Genomic DNA, 18,576 nt, shown 5'->3' with positions numbered 1-18,576 from the left:
ATTTTTTGGTTCTTTGAAAAGAAAGAGTGAGTTGTGTGAACACACATGACTTGTGTCTTGTCTGAAATTAGTTTGCCTAGCGTACATCTGTAACATTCCTGTTTTTTAAAGACTCACACACACACAGTTGTCATAATTAGGAGTGTGTGATCTAAACGTGGTAGTGAATAGCTTGTGTGGCCCGTAGGTAAACAGCCCAGGGTGAAGTGGTTCTGTGAATGAGAGTCAGGTCGTTAGTGACGGGGTGTCAATGATCATTAATTAAACTGGTGTGTAGGGATTCACACACACACACACACAGGAACGCATGCTCGCACACACACTTTCTCTCACTCTCTCTGCATCTCTCTCTCTCTCTCTGTCAGACCCACACACAAAGGTGCACATCAGGCCAATAGTGTTCATGACAGCTCGTTAAGCAAATTTGAGTCCAGCTCATTTAAGGTCCTCATTAGGTGGTAAAGGCTTATATTGCCCTGGCCTGCAATGGTGTGGAGTCTGTAACCAACAGCAAGATCAGAGAGACATTTAAACATTCAACACAGGAGGCATGGAGAAACAGCAGAGGGCAAAAGGCAGGGGAGGAAGGAATAAAGAAACAGAAAAAGAGAACTATATATATATATATATGGGAGAGAGAGAGAGAGAGAGAGAGAGAGAGAGAGTGAGACAGAGAGAGAGAGAGATAGAGAGAGATAGAGTGACAGAGAGAGAGAGAGAGAGAGTGACAGAGAGAGAGAGAGAGAGTGACAGAGAGAGAGAGAGAGAGACAGAGAGAGAGAGAGAGAGACAGAGAGAGAGAGAGAGAGAGAGAGAGAGAGAGTGACAGAGAGAGAGAGAGAGAGAGAGAGAGAGAGAGAGAGTGACAGAGAGAGAGAGAGAGAGAGAGAGTGACAGAGAGAGAGAGAGAGTGACAGAGAGAGAGTGACAGAGAGAGAGTGACAGAGAGAGTGACAGAGAGAGAGAGAGAGTGACAGAGAGAGAGAGAGAGTGACAGGAGAGAGAGAGAGAGACAGAGAGAGAGAGAGAGAGACAGAGAGAGAGAGAGAGAGAGAGAGAGTGACAGAGAGAGAGAGAGAGAGAGAGAGAGAGAGAGAGAGAGAGAGAGAGAGAGAGGAGAGAGTGACAGAGAGAGAGAGACAGAGAGAGAGAGAGAGAGAGAGAGAGAGAGGGAGAGAGAGAGAGGGGGGGGGGAAAGGGCAGATGGTCAGGAGGAGGGACTGGTCAGCTGCAGGCTGATATATGAGTGGACACAATGAGCAGAGAGGCCAGGCAGCTCCAGCCACATGTGTGGGTGAGCCGAAAGAGACAGAGTGTGGGGGAGGGGTGGCCTAAACCACACAGGCATGGATGGACACACCGAGGGAGAGGGGGGGCACAGAAGAGGTGTAGCGGGAAAGAGAGAATGGAAGAGAGAACAAGAACCCTGTTTAACCAAAACCAATGTTCAAAATAAAACAGCTTTCACACACTTTGCTGCTCCAGTATGACAGGCTGACTTTGAGCTTTGCAGGCAGTAGCTGTGCGAGCCAACTTCAAATTATCAAATGCATGCATGTTTTATTTTAAGAGGACCTTATGGCATGTAGATTGACATCACTGTTGCCCTATGGAAGACATGCCCTGCTAAAAAACCCAGGATAGAGGGGGTAAGGGGACAGGGGAAGAAAAGAAGTGACACACCAGTAGCTTCTTCTCTGACGGGCTTGATTGGCCTGTAAAGTATCTAGTGCTTGTGGGCCATGCATCCAATGCTTATACAGTACATAACATACAGTTTCAGTGTCTGTGGGGTTTTTAGTATGAATCTAAGGTAGTTTGTGTGTATTGTATGGATCTTTGTGGCCATAGTGGTCCACTGGTTGAATCAACGTTGTTTCTACGTCATTTCAATGAAATCTGGAATAGACAATCAATTGATATCTGTGCCCAGTGGGGAGTGGTTGTTGGAGGGTGGGCGGTCCACAGAGTCCTCACGGGCGTCCCTGTATATTAATGTCCCATTGGTCCTCTGATGCGTTCCGTATTGATCCAACCAATGGCTTGAATTAGTACTGATGAATACAAATCACCCAATAATGAGTGACCAGCTGATAGAGCGTGATTAATCAGGGCCCTAAACAAACATTTTTTATTTTTTTTGCTGTCCTCTCATCTCTCTCGGTCTCTCTCTTGCGTGAGGATATGTGCTGTGTAAATATATCTCAGGTTGAATTCCAGACATTCCAACAACCTGAGTAATCTGCAGGATGACTGGGATTCTCTCTCACTCTGGCCGCTCGGCCGGCCTGCACGTCCCACTCAAACTTTACATCCTGATCTTTACGACCGGCACAGACCTATCTGTGTATCTCAGTCAAACACAACACATTAACACAGGTCAACTATCTCAGCCACAGTGTACAGTACCAGTAAAATGTTTGGACACACCTATTCATTCAAGGGTTTTTCTTTATTTTAATTATCTTTCTACATTGTAGCATAATAGTGAAGACATCAAAATGAAATAACACCTATGGAATCATGTAGTAACCAAAAAAAAGTGTTAAAGAAATCAAAATATATTTTATATTTTAGATTCTTCAAAGTAGCCACCCTTGGCCTTGATGACATCTTTGCACACTCTTGCCATTCTCTCAACCAGCTTCATGAGGAATGCTTTTCCAACCGTCTTGAAGGAGTTCCTACATATGCTGAGCACTTGTTGTCTGCTGTTCCTTCACTCTGTGGTCCAACTCATCCCAACCATCTCAATTGGGTTAAGGTTGGGTGATTGTGGAGGCCATGTCATCTGATGCAGCACTCCATTACTCTCCTTCTTGGTCAAATAGCCCTTACACAGCCTGGAAGTGTGTTTTGGGTCATTGTCCTGTTGAAAAACACATAGATAGTCCCACTAAGCTCAAACTAGATGGGATGGCGTATCGCTGCAGAATGCTGTGGTAGCCATACTGGTTAAGTGTGCCTTGAATTCTAAATAAACCACAGACAGTGTCACCAGCAAAGCACCATCACACCTCCTCCATGTTTCACGGTGGGAACCACACATGCGGAGATCATCCGTTCACCTACTCTACATCTCACAAAGACACAGCGGTTGGAACCAAAAATCTCACATTTGGACTCCTCAGACCAAAGGACAGATTTCTACTGGTCTAATGTCCATTGCTCGTGTTTCTTGGCCCAAGCAAGTCTCTTCTTCTTATTGGTGGTGTTCTTTAGTAGTGGTTTCGTTGCAGCAATTCCACCATGAATTTGACCACTAGGGCTCCTGAGTAGCGCAGCAGTCTAAGGCACTGCATCTCAGTGCAAGAGGCGTCATTACATTCTCTGGTTGGAATCCAGGCTGTATCACATCCAGCCACGATTGGTAGTCCCATAGGGCGGCGCACAATTGGCCCAGCGTCACCCGGGTTTGGCAGGGGTAGGCCGTCATTGTAAATAAGAATTTGTTCTTAACTGACTTGCCTAGTTAAATAAAAGTTAAAATAATCATAATAAAGTCCTGATTCACGCAGTCTCCTCTGAACAGTTGATGTTGAGTTGTGTCTGTTACTCTGTGAAGCATTTATTTGGGCTGCAATTTCTGAGGCTGATAAACGCTAATGAACTTATCCTCTGCATTAGAGGTAACTCTGGGTCTTCCTTTCCTGTGGCGGTCCTCATGAGAGCCAGTTTCATCATAGCGCTTGATGGTTTTTGCGACTACACTTGAACATTCTTGCCATTTTCCACATTGACTGACCTTCATGTCTTAAAGTAATGATGGACTGTCATTTCTCTTTGCTTATTTGAGCTGTTCTTGCCATAATATGGACGGTCTTTTACCAAATAGGGCTATGTTCTGTATACCACCCCTACCTTGTCACAACACAACTGATTGGCTCAAACGCATTAAGAAGGAAATAAATTCCACAAATGAACTTTTAACAAGGCACACCTGTTAATTGCAAATGCATTCCAGGTGACTACCTCATGAAGCTGGTTGAGAGAATGCCAAGAGTGTGCAAAGCTGTCATCAAGGCAAAGGGTGGCTACTTTGAAGAATCTCAAATATAAAATATATTTTGATTTGTTTCACACTTTTTTGGTTACTACATGATTCCATGTGTGTTATTTCATAGTTTTGATGTCTTCACTATTATTCTACACTGTAGAAAATAGTAAAAAATAAAGAAAAGCCCTTGAATGAGTAGGTGTGTCCAAACATTTTACTGGTACTGTATGTATGTTCGCATGTCTGTGTATGTGTGTGTACGCGTGCATATGTGTGTGTGTGTGTCCAGCAAGTGTTGAAGTCTTTGTTTAATATTTACTGAGTAATAGCGATTTTGGAGTGATCAGGCTACCTACCATAAGGGCAGTCTTCTTTCCCCTCCTGTCCAATGCCTCTGATGCCTTGCAACCCCCCCCCAAATCCCATGTCCATGTGCCCCTCCCCCCGCCTCCCTGCCTTTCTCTCTCCACTATTCGTCTGATTAACCCTTAATTGCTAATGCTGACCCTGCAGTGGACCGCTACCAAGAGGGGGAAAGAATTCACACCAGCAGCTCTTCTGCTCATATCGATCATGTGCATGTACATAACTCTGGCCCATAAGTTGAATGATCAGATTCTTTCATTTAGATTAGAACCATTATCTTATTTGGAATAAGAGTGTGTGTAGATTGTTGAAAAGGTTGAACATCTAAAAATGAGGAACATCATCAGTGGGTTTGGTCTCTCCAGTCTTAGTGATTTGTGAAGTTATGAGTTCTAGAGAACACAAACCTGAACAGCACATATGTCTCTGCTGGCTGTGGAATGGTAATTTGCACACTGGTCATCGTTGGTGATTGACAGCAGGTATAGGGAGAGAGAGAGACCGAGAGTGAGCGAGGCAGAGAGAGAGAGCAGAAGCTAAATCCTCTCTCTACCCGGCTATGTAATTAGGACCAGTCCAGCGAGACTAAGCTGCTCTCTCACAGGCTGGCTGCAGTGGAGTGGAGTGGAGTGGAGGTGGGAGGGGGGGTCAGAGCTTCGGACAGAGTGGATGGTGTTGAAAGCTGGACTAGGAGGGGAGGCACATACTAGCCATCCTCTGATTGGATTGATCAAGCTCTTGTTTACAAGCCCCCTGGTCCCTGTTTGTTGCTCAGGCACACACACATATGCACAATATGCCTGTTTTACTGGCCCCCTGGTCCCATGAGGTGTGTTGGATCCATGTGAGGGCCTAGGGTGTAGAGTTAGCCTTGACCCCCGGGGAGCAGGAGGAGGCTGGTGTGTGTGTGTGTGTGTGTGTGTGTGTGTGTGTGTGTGTGTGTGTGTGTGTGTGTGTGTGTGTGTGTGTGAGTGACAGGGGGAGTGTGTGCGTGTGTGGTGGAAGAACAGGGGGGCTGTAACTCTATCTCACTTCCTCCAGGTCTCAGATTTCAGGAGCCACTACTCATTACACACACACACACACACACACACACACACACACACACACACACACACACACACACACACACACACACACACACACACACACACACACACACACACACACACACACACACACACACACACACGTCTTGTAAACTGTCAGTACTGCTGGTGGATATATGGGGCTGGTCTGAGTTAGTGAGATGTTTGAGTTCTTATAGGATCTACTGTCAGACAATAGGGTCCCCGTGGCTTTGTTAGGGGACGTGGGGAGACAATAGGAGCTAAGGGACAGGCTGGACACAGAGAGAGAAGGTTCCTCTGCTCAAAACAGCTGTTTCTGTTTGGGGAACCCACGACAGTGTCCGCACGTATGCCACACGGATACATACACACAAACACACTCAGTCAACTCTCATTTGCACAACATGTTAGATCCATCCACACACTCAAAACATTGGGTTAGGGTCTGGGTTAGGGTCAGGGTCTGGGTTAGGGTCTGGGTTAGGGTCAGGGTCTGGGTTAGGGTCAGGGTCTGGGTTAGGGTCAGGGATAGAGTCTGGGTTAGGGTCTGGGTTAGGGTCTGGGTTAGGGACTGGGTTGGGGTTAGGGTCTGGGTTAGGGTCTGGGTTAGGGCCTGGGCTAGGGTCTGGGTTAGGGTCTGGGTTAGGGACTGGGTTAGGGTCTGGGTTAGGGTTAGGGTTAGGGTCTGTGTTAGGTCTAAACGTCGGAACTGCATTGTTGGTTAAGGGCTTGCAAGTAAGCACGGTAAAGTCTACACTTGTTGTATTCGGCACGTGACAAATAAAGTTTGATTTGATTATAGAACCAGAGTTTAGTAAACGGTTAGAATCATGCAATGCACACAAGTAGCACTATTTGGAACCAGTGTCTTGGAACAATGTTGCACTACAGTATAAGTCACTGTTTCACACTTCTGACATCATTCAATCAATCATGAGATACTATAGCGCAAATCCTCATTTCAGATATGCGTACATCATTTCAAACTTTCGAACAAACCTCCCATTGAATATTTCAAACATGTGTAAAGCATCCTATTTACGCACATTTAAATATCAATAGGATGTTTGTTCGAAAGTTTGAAATTATGCACGCATATCTGAAATGAGGATTTGCGCTATAGTATCTCATGATTGAGAACACATTTTGTCTCTGCCATGTTTTGTATGATCACCCAGAGTGAAGTTTCAACGCCCTTCAAAATCATTTTGAAGACTTACAACATTACAAACAACAAGAATATGTTTCCAACAACAGGACAGCAATAGATGATGAGAAACAAAAAACACACATACTTAATGATTAAAAAGCCATTAGAAAGTGGGCCCTCCTCCATACCCTACTCCCCATACATCCTCTGGTACACATGGCTGTGTTATATACTCACTGTTTTCCCTCAGCCTTCCTGGAATCTCCTCACCCTCCTTTATGAATCACAACTACTGTAAGCATAGACATGTGCATACACACAAACACACAACTACTGTAAGCATAGACATGTGCATACACACAAACACACAACTACTGTAAGCATAGACATGTGCATACACACAAACACACAACTACTGTAAGCATAGACATGTGCGTGCACACAAACACACAACTACTGTAAGCATAGACATGTGCGTGCACACAAACACACAACTACTGTAAGCATAGACATGTGCGTGCACACAAACACACAACTACTGTAAGCATAGACATGTGCGTGCACACAAACACACAACTACTGTAAGCATTGACATGTGCATACACACAAACACACAACTACTGTAAGTATAGACATGTGCGTGCACACAAACACACAACTACTGTAAGCATAGACATGTGTGTGCACACAAACACACAACTACTGTAAGTATAGACATGTGCATACACAAAAACACACAACTACTGTAAGCATAGACATGTGCATACACACAAACACACAAGTATTGTATGCATGCACAAAAATATCACACACACGCACTAGCTTTGCATCTCCTAATCTATAATTGTGTTGTTGTGTTGGTCTCCAGTCCAGTCGGGACCAGTCTGATCCTGATTCCCGACTTCATTCAGCCTTCAGACAGTTTGAGTGTAGATTAGGTTTACAGAACATAGATTAAGCCTGGTACAGTAGAAAATGTCTCATCTTGATTAGAGATTGCTCCCATCTCAGTGAGAATTACTCAGACTGTGTGTGTTTGTGTATATCCCCATGCACAGCGTATGTGCATGTGTGGGTCAGTCTGTGTCTCGGAGAGTGTGTATGTGTATAGGTGTGTTTCCCTTGAAGTCACTTTGTGTAAGCCTTTGTATGTACACCCTACTATACTGTAGATGTGTCCGTGTGGATTGTGTTTATTCTTTCCCTCGACTTAACTCTGATCCAACACAGACTCTCAAAACCAGGTCAGCTGGTCGGGAGCTTCAATACTGGACAAAGCTCCGTCGCTAAAGAGTGTGTATTTGTGTGCGCATACTTTTGTGGGAGTGCAATGTTTGAGCGCGGCTTTATCGACTGTACCAGAAGTGGTGTGTTTGTTGTAGAGCTGGGGACGGGGACAGTCCCATGACTGTCTGGAATTCCCTGGAGCACAGAGACATTTCCAAGGGGGATTGGGACTTGGCTCCCTGTGTGTGCGGGATTTAGTCACACATTGACCAGGACCAACAGAAGGGCTGCTAAACGATCCACATGTTGATCCCTAAATTATACAATCACAGTCCCATAATTCCATTCATCCAATCCTGAGATCCCAGTCATCTAGCCCCTCCCCAGCCAAGTCCCAATCCCCCCTGTAAATGTGTCTGTAATCCAGGTAATTCCAGCCAGTCATTGGACTGTCCCTGTCCACAGCTCAACAACAAACACACTACTTCTGGCACAGTCGATAAAGCTGTGTTCAAACATTGTTCTCCCACAAATGTATGGGCACACAAGAACACTGTCTAGTGTATGGAGAGAGCAGACAGTCAGATGTAGGCACCAGACACTACAGAGTTGTAGTGTAAACAAACTCAACACTGAGCTCATAAACGCTCACCTCCAACGGACTAGCATAGTGGAGACTGGTAAAGCATGTGAACAACCATATGTTTCTCTTTGCTCCCTCTCTCCCCCTCTCTCTCTGTCTCCACCTTTCTCTCTCTCTCTCCCCCTCCCTCTCAGTTCTGTTGTAGTCCCTCTGGCCCAGGCTCAAAGGGTCAGGACAGTTTAATAATACTCTGCAATGCCTGGAATGTCAGCCTAATGCCTGTTCAAAGACACGCAGCCTGCAAAGCCAATCAAAATGGTTGATCACTGCACCAATGGAACACACTGCACTAATGTGCGCGTGTGAGTGTGTATGCGGTTGTTTGTATGTGTGTGTGTGTCTGTGTTCTTGTTAGACTGAGTAGAGTGGGGGTCTCACACACAGAGCACCGTACAGAGGGACAACAATGATCCCAGTGAGAGAGCAGGACAGAGGGGAGCGGGCGGCTGATAGGGGCTTATCGCCCTGGAGACCAGGCCAGGGGCTGTGTTGTTCATGACGATTAGGCATGGAGGAGCTCAGAGCACAAGGTACCCTCCGCGGGTAGAACTGTAGGAGCAGTGTGGTGCACTGGGGAGAAGAGGGATTGCGAAGCAAAAACATGATAATGGGCTCTGCTTGTCAGCGGGACTGTAATGTTTTTTATAAAATCTTATTTTCTTGGGTTTTCAAGTGAGAAAGAAGTCAATCTCCATGAAACCTTGAGTAAAGTGGAACTTTGTTGTATTTTATCTTGTATAAACTCAATCTATTTGCATTTAGTTAGTGTATTATCTGTGTGGTATGGTTATCTGAACAACCTGAATAATTTGCAGTTATCTCTGCTCTAAAACTGGACTGATGGGTTTGTATTTATTATGAATCCCCATTCGTTCCTGCCAAGGCAGCAGCTACTCTTCCTGGGGTTTATTATGAATCCCCATTAGTTCCTGCCAAGGCAGCAGCTACTCTTCCTGGGGTTTATTATGGCTCCCCATTCGTTCCTGCCAAGGCAGCAGCTACTCTTCCTGGGGTTTATTATGGATCCCCATTCGTTCCTGCCAAGGCAGCAGCTACTCTTCCTGGGGTTTATTATGGATCCCCATTCGTTCCTGCCAAGGCAGCAGTTACTCTTCCTGGGGTTTATTATGGATCCCCATTCGTTCCTGCCAAGGCAGCAGCTACTCTTTCTGGGGTTTATTATGGATCCCCATGACTTCCTGCCAAGGCAGCAGCTACTCTTTCTGGGGTTTATTATGGATCCCCATGACTTCCTGCCAAGGCAGCAGCTACTCTTCCCGGGGTTTATTATGGATCCCCATTCGTTCCTGCCAAGGCAGCAGCTACTCTTCCTGGGGTTTATTATGGATCCCCATTCGTTCCTGCCAAGGCAGCAGCTACTCTTCCTGGGGTTTATTATGGATCCCCATTCGTTCCTGCCAAGGCAGCAGCTACTCTTCCTGGGGTTTATTATGGATCCCCATTCGTTCCTGCCAAGGCAGCAGCTACTCTTCCTGGGGTTTATTATGGATCCCCATTCGTTCCTGCCAAGGCAGCAGCTACTCTTCCTGGGGTTTATTATGGATCCCCATGACTTCCTGCCAAGGCAGCAGCTACTCTTTCTGGGGTTTATTATGGATCCCCATTCGTTCCTGCCAAGGCAGCAGCTACTCTTCCTGGGGTTTATTATGGATCCCCATTCGTTCCTGCCAAGGCAGCAGCTACTCTTCCTGGGGTTTATTATGGATCCCCATTCGTTCCTGCCAAGGCAGCAGCTACTCTTCCTGGGGTTTATTATGGATCCCCATTCGTTCCTGCCAAGGCAGCAGCTACTCTTCCTGGGGTTTATTATGGATCCCCATTCGTTCCTGCCAAGGCAGCAGCTACTCTTTCTGGGGTTTATTATGAATCCCCATTCGTTCCTGCCAAGGCAGCAGCTACTCTTCCTGGGGTTTATTATGAATCCCCATTTGTTCCTGCCAAGGCAGCAGCTACTCTTCCTGGGGTTTATTATGAATCCCCATTAGTTCCTGCCAAGGCAGCAGCTACTCTTCCTGGGGTTTATTATGGATCCCCATTCGTTCCTGCCAAGGCAGCAGCTACTCTTCCTGGGGTTTATTATGGATCCCCATTCGTTCCTGCCAAGGCAGCAGCTACTCTTCCCGGGGTTTATTATGAATCCCCATTCGTTCCTGCCAAGGCAGCAGCTACTCTTCCTGGGGTTTATTATGGATCCCCATGACTTCCTGCCAAGGCAGCAGCTACTCTTCCTGGGGTCCAGCAACATCAAGGCAGTTATATACAATTTTTAAAATGATATGACATTACATTTCATAACACTTTCACAACACATTAAGTGTGTTCCCTCAGGCCACTACTCTACTACCACATATCTACAATACAAAATCCATGTGTACGTGTGTAGAGTGTGTGTCTTGTCATGTGTATGTGTGTCTGTACCTCTGTGTGTGTCTCTTCACAGTCCCCGCTGTTCCATAAGGTGTATTTTCATCTGTTTTTAAAAAATCTGATTTTACTGCTTGCATCAGTTACAATATGTGGAATAGAGTTCTATGTAACCATGGCTCTATGTAGTACTGTGCGCCTCCCATAGTCTGTTGTTGACTCTGGGATTGTGAAGAGACCTCTGGTGGCATGTCTTGTGGGGTATGAATGGGTGTCCAAGCTATGTGCTAGTAGTTTAACCAGACACCTTGGTGCATTCAGCATGTAAACACTTCTTACAAAAACAAGTAGTGATGAAGTCAATCTCCTCCACTTTGAGCCATGAGAGATTTACATGCATATTATTAATGTTAAAACTCCATGTACATTTAAGGGTCAGCCGTGATGCCCTGTTCTGAGCCAATTGTAATTTTCCGAGGTCTCTCTTTGTGTCACCTGACAAAATGTAATACGTGGTGAATAACCATGCTTTCCCTGTCATCTCTCTGTGGTTCTGTAGGTCTGTTGAAGATGCACTGGTCTCCGGAGCACGCGGCCCCTCTGTCCCAGTGGCCTGAGCAGCACCTGGATGTGTCTTCCACCACCTCCCCTCCCTCCTCCCACAAACACGACTCACGTGGTTACACCACTGCAGCCGGATACCCCTGGGCCAGCGATGACATCTCTGCCCTCACCGCCTCTTCCTTGTTAAAACGCTATGCTGAAAAGTACTCAGGCCTGGAGCTGCCCTACGAAAGGCCTGCCCCAGGGGCTTACTCAGAGCCTGGGGCCTTTCTGAAGAGTGAGACTGAGCCCTGGGCCCTGGGGCAGGGTATGGAGTGTTACCCTGCGCTGGAGGCCCTGGCAGCAGGGGCCAAAGTGGGATCAGCATCAGTGGGCCTCCCTGGCACGGGCAGTGTGACGGTGGTGAACAGTAACTTGACCTCTGACCCTGGGTATAGTGGTGGTGGTTCCTGTAATGGCCCCCCATCTCAGGACTACCCCCTCTCCTACAACAGCACCTACCTCTCCTCAGGATACTGTCTCCAGCCCGGCTCAGTACTTCCCCCAGCCTCTCTGCAAACCACCCCCACCCTGGTGTCCAGCTACAACCCTACCAACCCTGTATACAACTACCCACCAGGCTGCTACCCCCACCTCCAGACCAGCCTGGCAGCCAGCTACAGCCACAGCCACCCCAGTGCCTCCTACCTCCCCTCTGGGCTGAGCACCCCTACCCCCCTGACCCCCCGGTCCACCATGGCGGGGGGCAGCTATGGCTACTCCAGTCACAGCCTAGGGGCCGGCTCTGAGACAGGTGGGCCGCTGAAACGCAAGGCCTTTGAGATGGCGGAAGAGGGGGAGGAGGGAGGAGAAGGAGATGGCTCGCGGTACAGGAAGTTCGTCAACGGACACAGCAAGAGCCACGGAAATGGTCACGGCAACGACTACGACATAGCGGGCTCAGAAGTCCAGGCCTACAAGCCCGGCAAGCCTCTGGTGTCGCCTCCTTATGTTGGCCAGGGCGAGTACAGCCCCTCCTCAGGCCTAGGTGGGGAGAGTGGGGGAGGAGGGGAACATGGCTTTCCCCATCAGAGGCTGGCCATGAAGATGCCTGCGTCACATGCACGATCTGAGGACCCAACTGGAGGACGCTAGATCAGGCACTTGAAAGGAACACTCTCTGGGGGTCCTTTGGTTTTATTGGCATTTAAAAAACAAGTAGAGTACTTACTCTGACAAAAACTGGGGGAAAATAATAATTGGATTTTGCAATGAGAGGTCATGTGATCTAACCTGGAAGGAGAGAAAATGGCAAATGACTTGAATCCACCTCCTATCTTATATCATTTTCATTCTTAAATTTTCTCCAAAGAGTCAAGGGTCACTTTGTCCTGTATGGGTGTGGTGAGGTGGTGTGAGGACAGAGGGAGGGATCTAGATGGATAGGGCTAAATCAGGCAGTCTGAATGGATTACCGACTGCTTCTCTCAGGATCCTATTTATTTCCCAATCTGCTACTTTGGCAGACAGTGACATTGCAATGTTGTTGTTTTGAAGAGTTGCTCTCTTAATTGGAGTGGCCACTTGATATGGAAAGGACGTTTGACTCTATTACCTCCTACAGCACCATAAGAATCATAACCTTTCAGACCAAAAAGTAGAGAAGAAGAACATAATTGATGTGATGTACTTTAATAACTTGGACACCACGAGCACAATGACAGCTCTTCTGAGGCTTGGTGCCTCTATACAACTCGCTTTGAAACGAATGTCCCCCTCTCCCCCCTTCCCTTTTCCCTGTTTTCTTTTGACAGTGTTTCTATGTTATTTCTCCCTTTCTCTACCTCTCATCACTACATTTTCATCATGTTTTCCCTTCCCTGCTTTTTCTCAGTTTGTTTCACTCACTCTTTTTCTTTTTCTGTTAAAGCTGCAATATGTAACTTTTTGGGCAACCTGACCAAATTCACATAGAAATGTGAGTTATAGATATGTTATTCTCATCGAAAGCAAGCCTAAGAAGCACTAGATATATTCTATGTGCTCTATTTCTATGCTTACCGGTCTTTAGTTTTTGCTTCTTTTACTTTCGGTTTTGTACACCAGCTTTAAACAGCTGAAAATACAATAGCTTTGGTTATTGAAAATATATTTCACAGCAGTTTAGATGGTACAATGATTCTCTACACTATGCATTGCTTATTTTGTCAAAAACTGAAATTAGGTGAACTATTGTTCATTATGCACTGTTACATGCAGCTCTATCAATACATTGAAATACTTAAACCTGCAGAAAGAGATACTTAAACCTGCAGAAAGAGATACTTGTAGAAACATACTTGAGAGAGAGAATTTTAACTACAGCATATAAACTCAGCAAAAAAAGAAAGTCCTCTCACGGTCAACTGCGTTTATTTTCAGCAAACTTGTGTAAATATTGATATGAACATAAGACCCAACAACTGAGACATACACTGAATCAGTTCCACAGACATGTGACTAACAGAAATGTAATAATGTGTCCCTGAGCAAAGGGGGGGGGTCATGTTAGGAGGGTCATATTAGGATGAGCCTGTAGGAAGGGTACCACGAGGGAGGAGGATGTCTTCCCTGTAACGCACAGCGTTGAGATTGCCTGCAATGACAACAAGCTCAGTCCGATGATGCTGTGACACACCGCCCCAGACCATGACGGACCCTCCACCTCCAAATCGATCCCGCTCCGGAGTACAGGCCTCGGTGTAATGCTTATTCCTTTGACGATAAACGCGAATCCGACCATCACCCCTGGTGAGACAAAACGGCGACTCGTCAGTGAAGAGCAATTTTTGCCAGTCATGTCTGGTCCAGCGACGGTGGGTTTGTGCCCATAGCCGACGTTGTTGTCGGTGAAGTCTGGTGAGGACCTGCCTTACAACAGGCCTACAAGCCCTCAGTCCTGCCTCTCTCAGCCTATTGCGGACAGTCTGAGCACTGATGGAGGGATTGTGCATTCCTAGTTTAACTTGGACAGTTGTTCTTGCCATCCTGTACCTGTCCCGCAGGGGTTATGTTCGTACCGATCACATGCAGGTGTTGTTACACGCGGTCTGCCACTGCAAGGACGATCAGCTGTCCTTCCTGTCTCCCTGTAGCGCTGTCTTAGGCTTCTCACAGTACGGACATTGCAATTTATTGCTCTGGCCACATCTGCAGTCCTCATGCCTCCTTGCAGCATGCCCAAGGCACATTCACACAGATGAGTAGGGACCCTGGGCATATTTATTTTGGTGTTTTTCAGAGTCAGTAGAAAGGCCTCTAAAGTGTCCTAAGTTTTGATAACCGTGACCTTAATTGCCTACTGTCTGTAAGCTGTTAGTGTCTTAACGACCGTTCCACAGGTGCATGTTCATTCATTGTTTATGGTTCATTGAACAAGCATGGGAAACAGTGTTTAAACCCTTTACAATGAAGATCTGTGAAGTTACTTGAATTTTTATGAATTATCTTTGAAAGACAGGGTCCTGAAAAAGGGGCGTTTCTTTTTTTGCTGAGTTTACTAAAGAGTAGTACACTGTCAAACCAATGCAAATGTGCCGTTTTCATAGAGATACTCTTAGAATCCTAAAATCGGAGTCTGCTTGTGTTTTTGATGTATGCATTCTTTTTTCTTTTTGCCTTTTTAAAGAAATATATGTAGTCTTGTTATTGAATACTCAGGAAGATTGTTGTATTGTAAAATAATGTATGTATGTATGTATTACCTTTGGTGTTTGTAGGGAGCTTTATGGAGAATATAATAGAGTCATGGCTGTTGTAATACAGACACTGTACACTTCAGGGAACACAGAGCTTTTAGGGCCACCAATATTAGCGTTTGTGTGCGCGCACACACACACACACATGCACAAACACTCACACGTCCCCACACACACTTACACATAAGCATGCACACACGCACAGCCACGTAGATTCAAATATTTGAATACCCACAGAACACTGCCAGTCTTTTAACTTGCAAATTGAAACTTGAGATTCCTACCAATGCCTGAAACGTAGAATTTAATTCAATATATTTTATTCAAAGGATAATAGAAACCATAATGTACATCAATAATTGTTTTAGATATATAAAACATATTTGCTTTATTTCCCATCTAGATTTTGGTGGAGTGATGATCTTCATTAAGTGTTATGTAGTTAGCAAAGGGGAAGAAACACTTTTTCTGAACAAACATTGACATCCTGTGACAAAATGCAAATGACAACTTTCAGCCTGTAGTGCTCAAACATGAAAGCTTTGCTTGACGTCAGAAGTGAATGTCTACATCCATCAAATACCTTCCTATCAACGTAACCTAGAAATGACATTAGGTATGTTTCTGAAATGTCTTAACTCTATGTGACTATACACCTCAGTAACAGGTCCTTTCTCCAGACCCCTCTACTTTGTGTTTTCTATAGTAGCCGTGTACAGCTGCTGGGCCTCTATAGACCTCACTGTGCCTATTATAATACTGATCTATTACCTCAGGACACAGTGGTGAAAACAACATCAGAGCCTCAAGAATCACCAAAAATATCACAACTGAAGAAATAATAAACACTTCCTAAACCCCCTTTACTCTAAATATGCCCATTTTTCATAATAGATTTTGTTTTTATGGCTATAGGTTAACCAGGGCATTGGATAAGCAACATCATTTTTGAATTTATTTGCAAAAGATGTTTATTCTGTAGCTAAGGGCTATTACTGTAGCTGCTTTGTTCCAAGCAGACAGACATACTGTACACGTCCAAGGCTACCACATCATCCTGGGTATAAAGTGTGCCATATATGATATCCCTCTTATACATTTGCAAACTGTTGGGGCTCAGAATCTCTATCTTTAACATTCAGTTCAAATATAATTTAAAAATCCTTCCAGATCCAAAGAACATTAACAGTATTTTGCAGAGAGGTTGTGCTAGTAAGTGTCCTAGGTTTCAGACATTCATACATATTTCAGTTGTTTCAGCAGCTCTTGAATCATCTGCACCAGAAAAACATTCACAATAACAAAATATGTACACAGTGGATTGCATCAGTGCCAAATAATAATTTAATATAAACTTTTTGTTAGCATTAAGCATTTACCTTTTTGTTAGCATTATAGAATTGTATCAGTTCTGAGTGCTGACTCTGTGAAGGGCTGAGAAAATAGTTTCACAATCCAGAAAACTGATGAATTGGAAAAGCGCTTAGCAACAAGTAAATTAACACTCATAATGCAATGTGCATTAAGCTTTAAGTCACAATTACTAATAATAAGGTTAGCCTGGCCTCCTTTCTTTGTTGTTGTCCCAAGTTGATGTTCTTCAGCATCATCAATATGAAGGTGTACGTGGAGATAAGTTTGTCCAACAAAAGTGGGATTTCAACACTATCTTTTTAATACAGTAGTATTATTATTGTATCTTGTACATTCTCTAGCCATTTCTACCTCATTTTTAAGACGGTCATGGAAATATTTATTTCCTGTTGTTTCACATGTCTGTTATGGAATAATGATGATTCTTGAACTGTTTTAGTCTACCTCACAAAAGGCTATTTTAAAATAAAAATGTTTAATGGAAATGAAGAGATAATGCCCAACTCTGTCTCCAGTTTGTTTTCTTATCACCAAAAACTTGTAATTTGCAGGTCATGATGAGTGTACCTATAACATGATGGGTACCTGGAGAGCTGTTTTACTGACCTGTCCATGGGAAGAAAACACCTGGATCATCGTTGGGTTCTTTAGATGGTGGATGGATGACTCTTTATGTAGACAACACTGGACGGAGACTGATTACTCTATTGCAGATTTACTTGGGTCGCGTTCCCCTGCTCAGACGTTGCATGCAAACCAATGGTTGTGTGGCCAAGTCATCGACCGACAGATTGTTTTAACATATGTGGTTAGCTGATATGTAAAATATCTATCCAAGCATTTTAAGACCTGGCAGGTGTCAGCAACTTCTGAGTAGAAGAACGCGCCCATTATGAAATTTACACAGTTACAGCCATGCATCAACTCAAGTAGTTCCTGTTCTAAGTCAAAAAAATTAACATCTGACTAATCAGAATACAGATGAGTTGCTAGGCAGATAACCAAATACAACTGAACTAAAGAACTACTGATTCAACATATTTGTGAAAATAATCATACACCTGTCATACCAACTATAAATATGAATTGTGATATATACACTACACCTAAAGAAAATAATACAGGATACTCTGCCCACCTTGTTTTATATTTTTTACTGCACCGATTAAGACAAATGATAGATATTTAAAATAAACTTTTAGACTAGATAAACATTCAGTGGTCATGTATATAGTAAAGAATGTGGTTTAAACCCATCTAATCCCTTGTCATTTCCTAAAATTAGCAATTCACTTCTCTTCACCTCTTATGATAAAGCTACAGGCTGCTTAGCCAGGTCTACTTACAGTATCGTACTAGAATATAGAGTAGGGAATAGATTGAGATTTTGCACTATAAGTACAGTATGTTTTTTGGATTGGAGATCGGAATGAGACCAAAGCGCAGCGTGGAAAATGTACATCTTCTTTATTTAAAATGAACACCAAAAAAACACCAAAAGATAACCGAACGTAAAGTTCTGCAGGGCTATACAGCCACTGTGCAAAAAGAAGATCCCACAAACTCAGGTGGAAAACAGGCTGCCTAAGTATGATTCCCAATCAGAGACAACCATAGACAGCTGCCTCTGATTGGGAACCATACCCGGCCAACAAAGAAATAGAAAACTAGAATGCCCACCCAAATCACACCCTGACCTAACCAAATAGTGAAATAAACAGGTTCTCTAAGGTCAGGGCGTGACAGGTGAGGACAGTCACCATATTGATGTTTGTGTCTAATCAGCTCAGTCCTTCACATCGTTGCAGGTAAGTCTCAACATATGCTTGTGGTGTGACAAGAATACATAGGTGCACATCTCAACTGGCTTTTATAATAATTTGGATAGCTCTAACAACAATTAATGCACATTATTACATCAAATTGAAACATCAATATGAAAAAGCTGCACTCCAAGTGTTATTTGAAATTACCACTTTTTGTGTATAATGTTTACTGCATTTCAATACAGTCCAAAGTGTCATATATTTCAACATAACGGTAAAAATGGGGCATTTGACTCACTTTTTTTTTTACCATATCAA

At 44.4% G+C, this 18,576-nt stretch overlaps 1 protein-coding gene across 1 annotated transcript; it reads left to right on the top strand.

The window, feature by feature from the left end:
• Positions 1 to 8,961: 8,961 nt before the first annotated feature.
• On the top strand, positions 8,962 to 16,995 carry LOC109891582 (putative fidgetin-like protein 2). Its single transcript, XM_020484121.2, has 2 exons — positions 8,962 to 8,983; positions 11,398 to 16,995. The coding sequence occupies exons 1-2, from the start codon at positions 8,962 to 8,964 to the stop codon at positions 12,534 to 12,536; spliced, it is 1,161 nt and encodes a 386-aa protein (XP_020339710.1). The 3' UTR covers positions 12,537 to 16,995.
• Positions 16,996 to 18,576: the final 1,581 nt, after the last annotated feature.

The sequence above is a fragment of the Oncorhynchus kisutch genome, linkage group LG5 (genome assembly GCF_002021735.2).
Source record: "Oncorhynchus kisutch isolate 150728-3 linkage group LG5, Okis_V2, whole genome shotgun sequence".
NCBI lineage: Eukaryota > Metazoa > Chordata > Actinopteri > Salmoniformes > Salmonidae > Oncorhynchus > Oncorhynchus kisutch.
Note: the sequence above shows the minus strand (reverse complement) of the source record. Positions and strands in the feature narration are given on the sequence as shown.

What these genes read in the sequence shown, in the direction of transcription:
- LOC109891582 (XM_020484121.2), top strand. Translation starts at nt 8,962, where the DNA reads ATGGAGGAGCTCAGAGCACAAG. An exon ending in GGAGGAGCTCAGAGCACAAG is followed by an intron (nt 8,984 to 11,397) that starts GTACCCTCCGCG and finishes GTGGTTCTGTAG; the next exon opens with GTCTGTTGAAGATGCACTGG.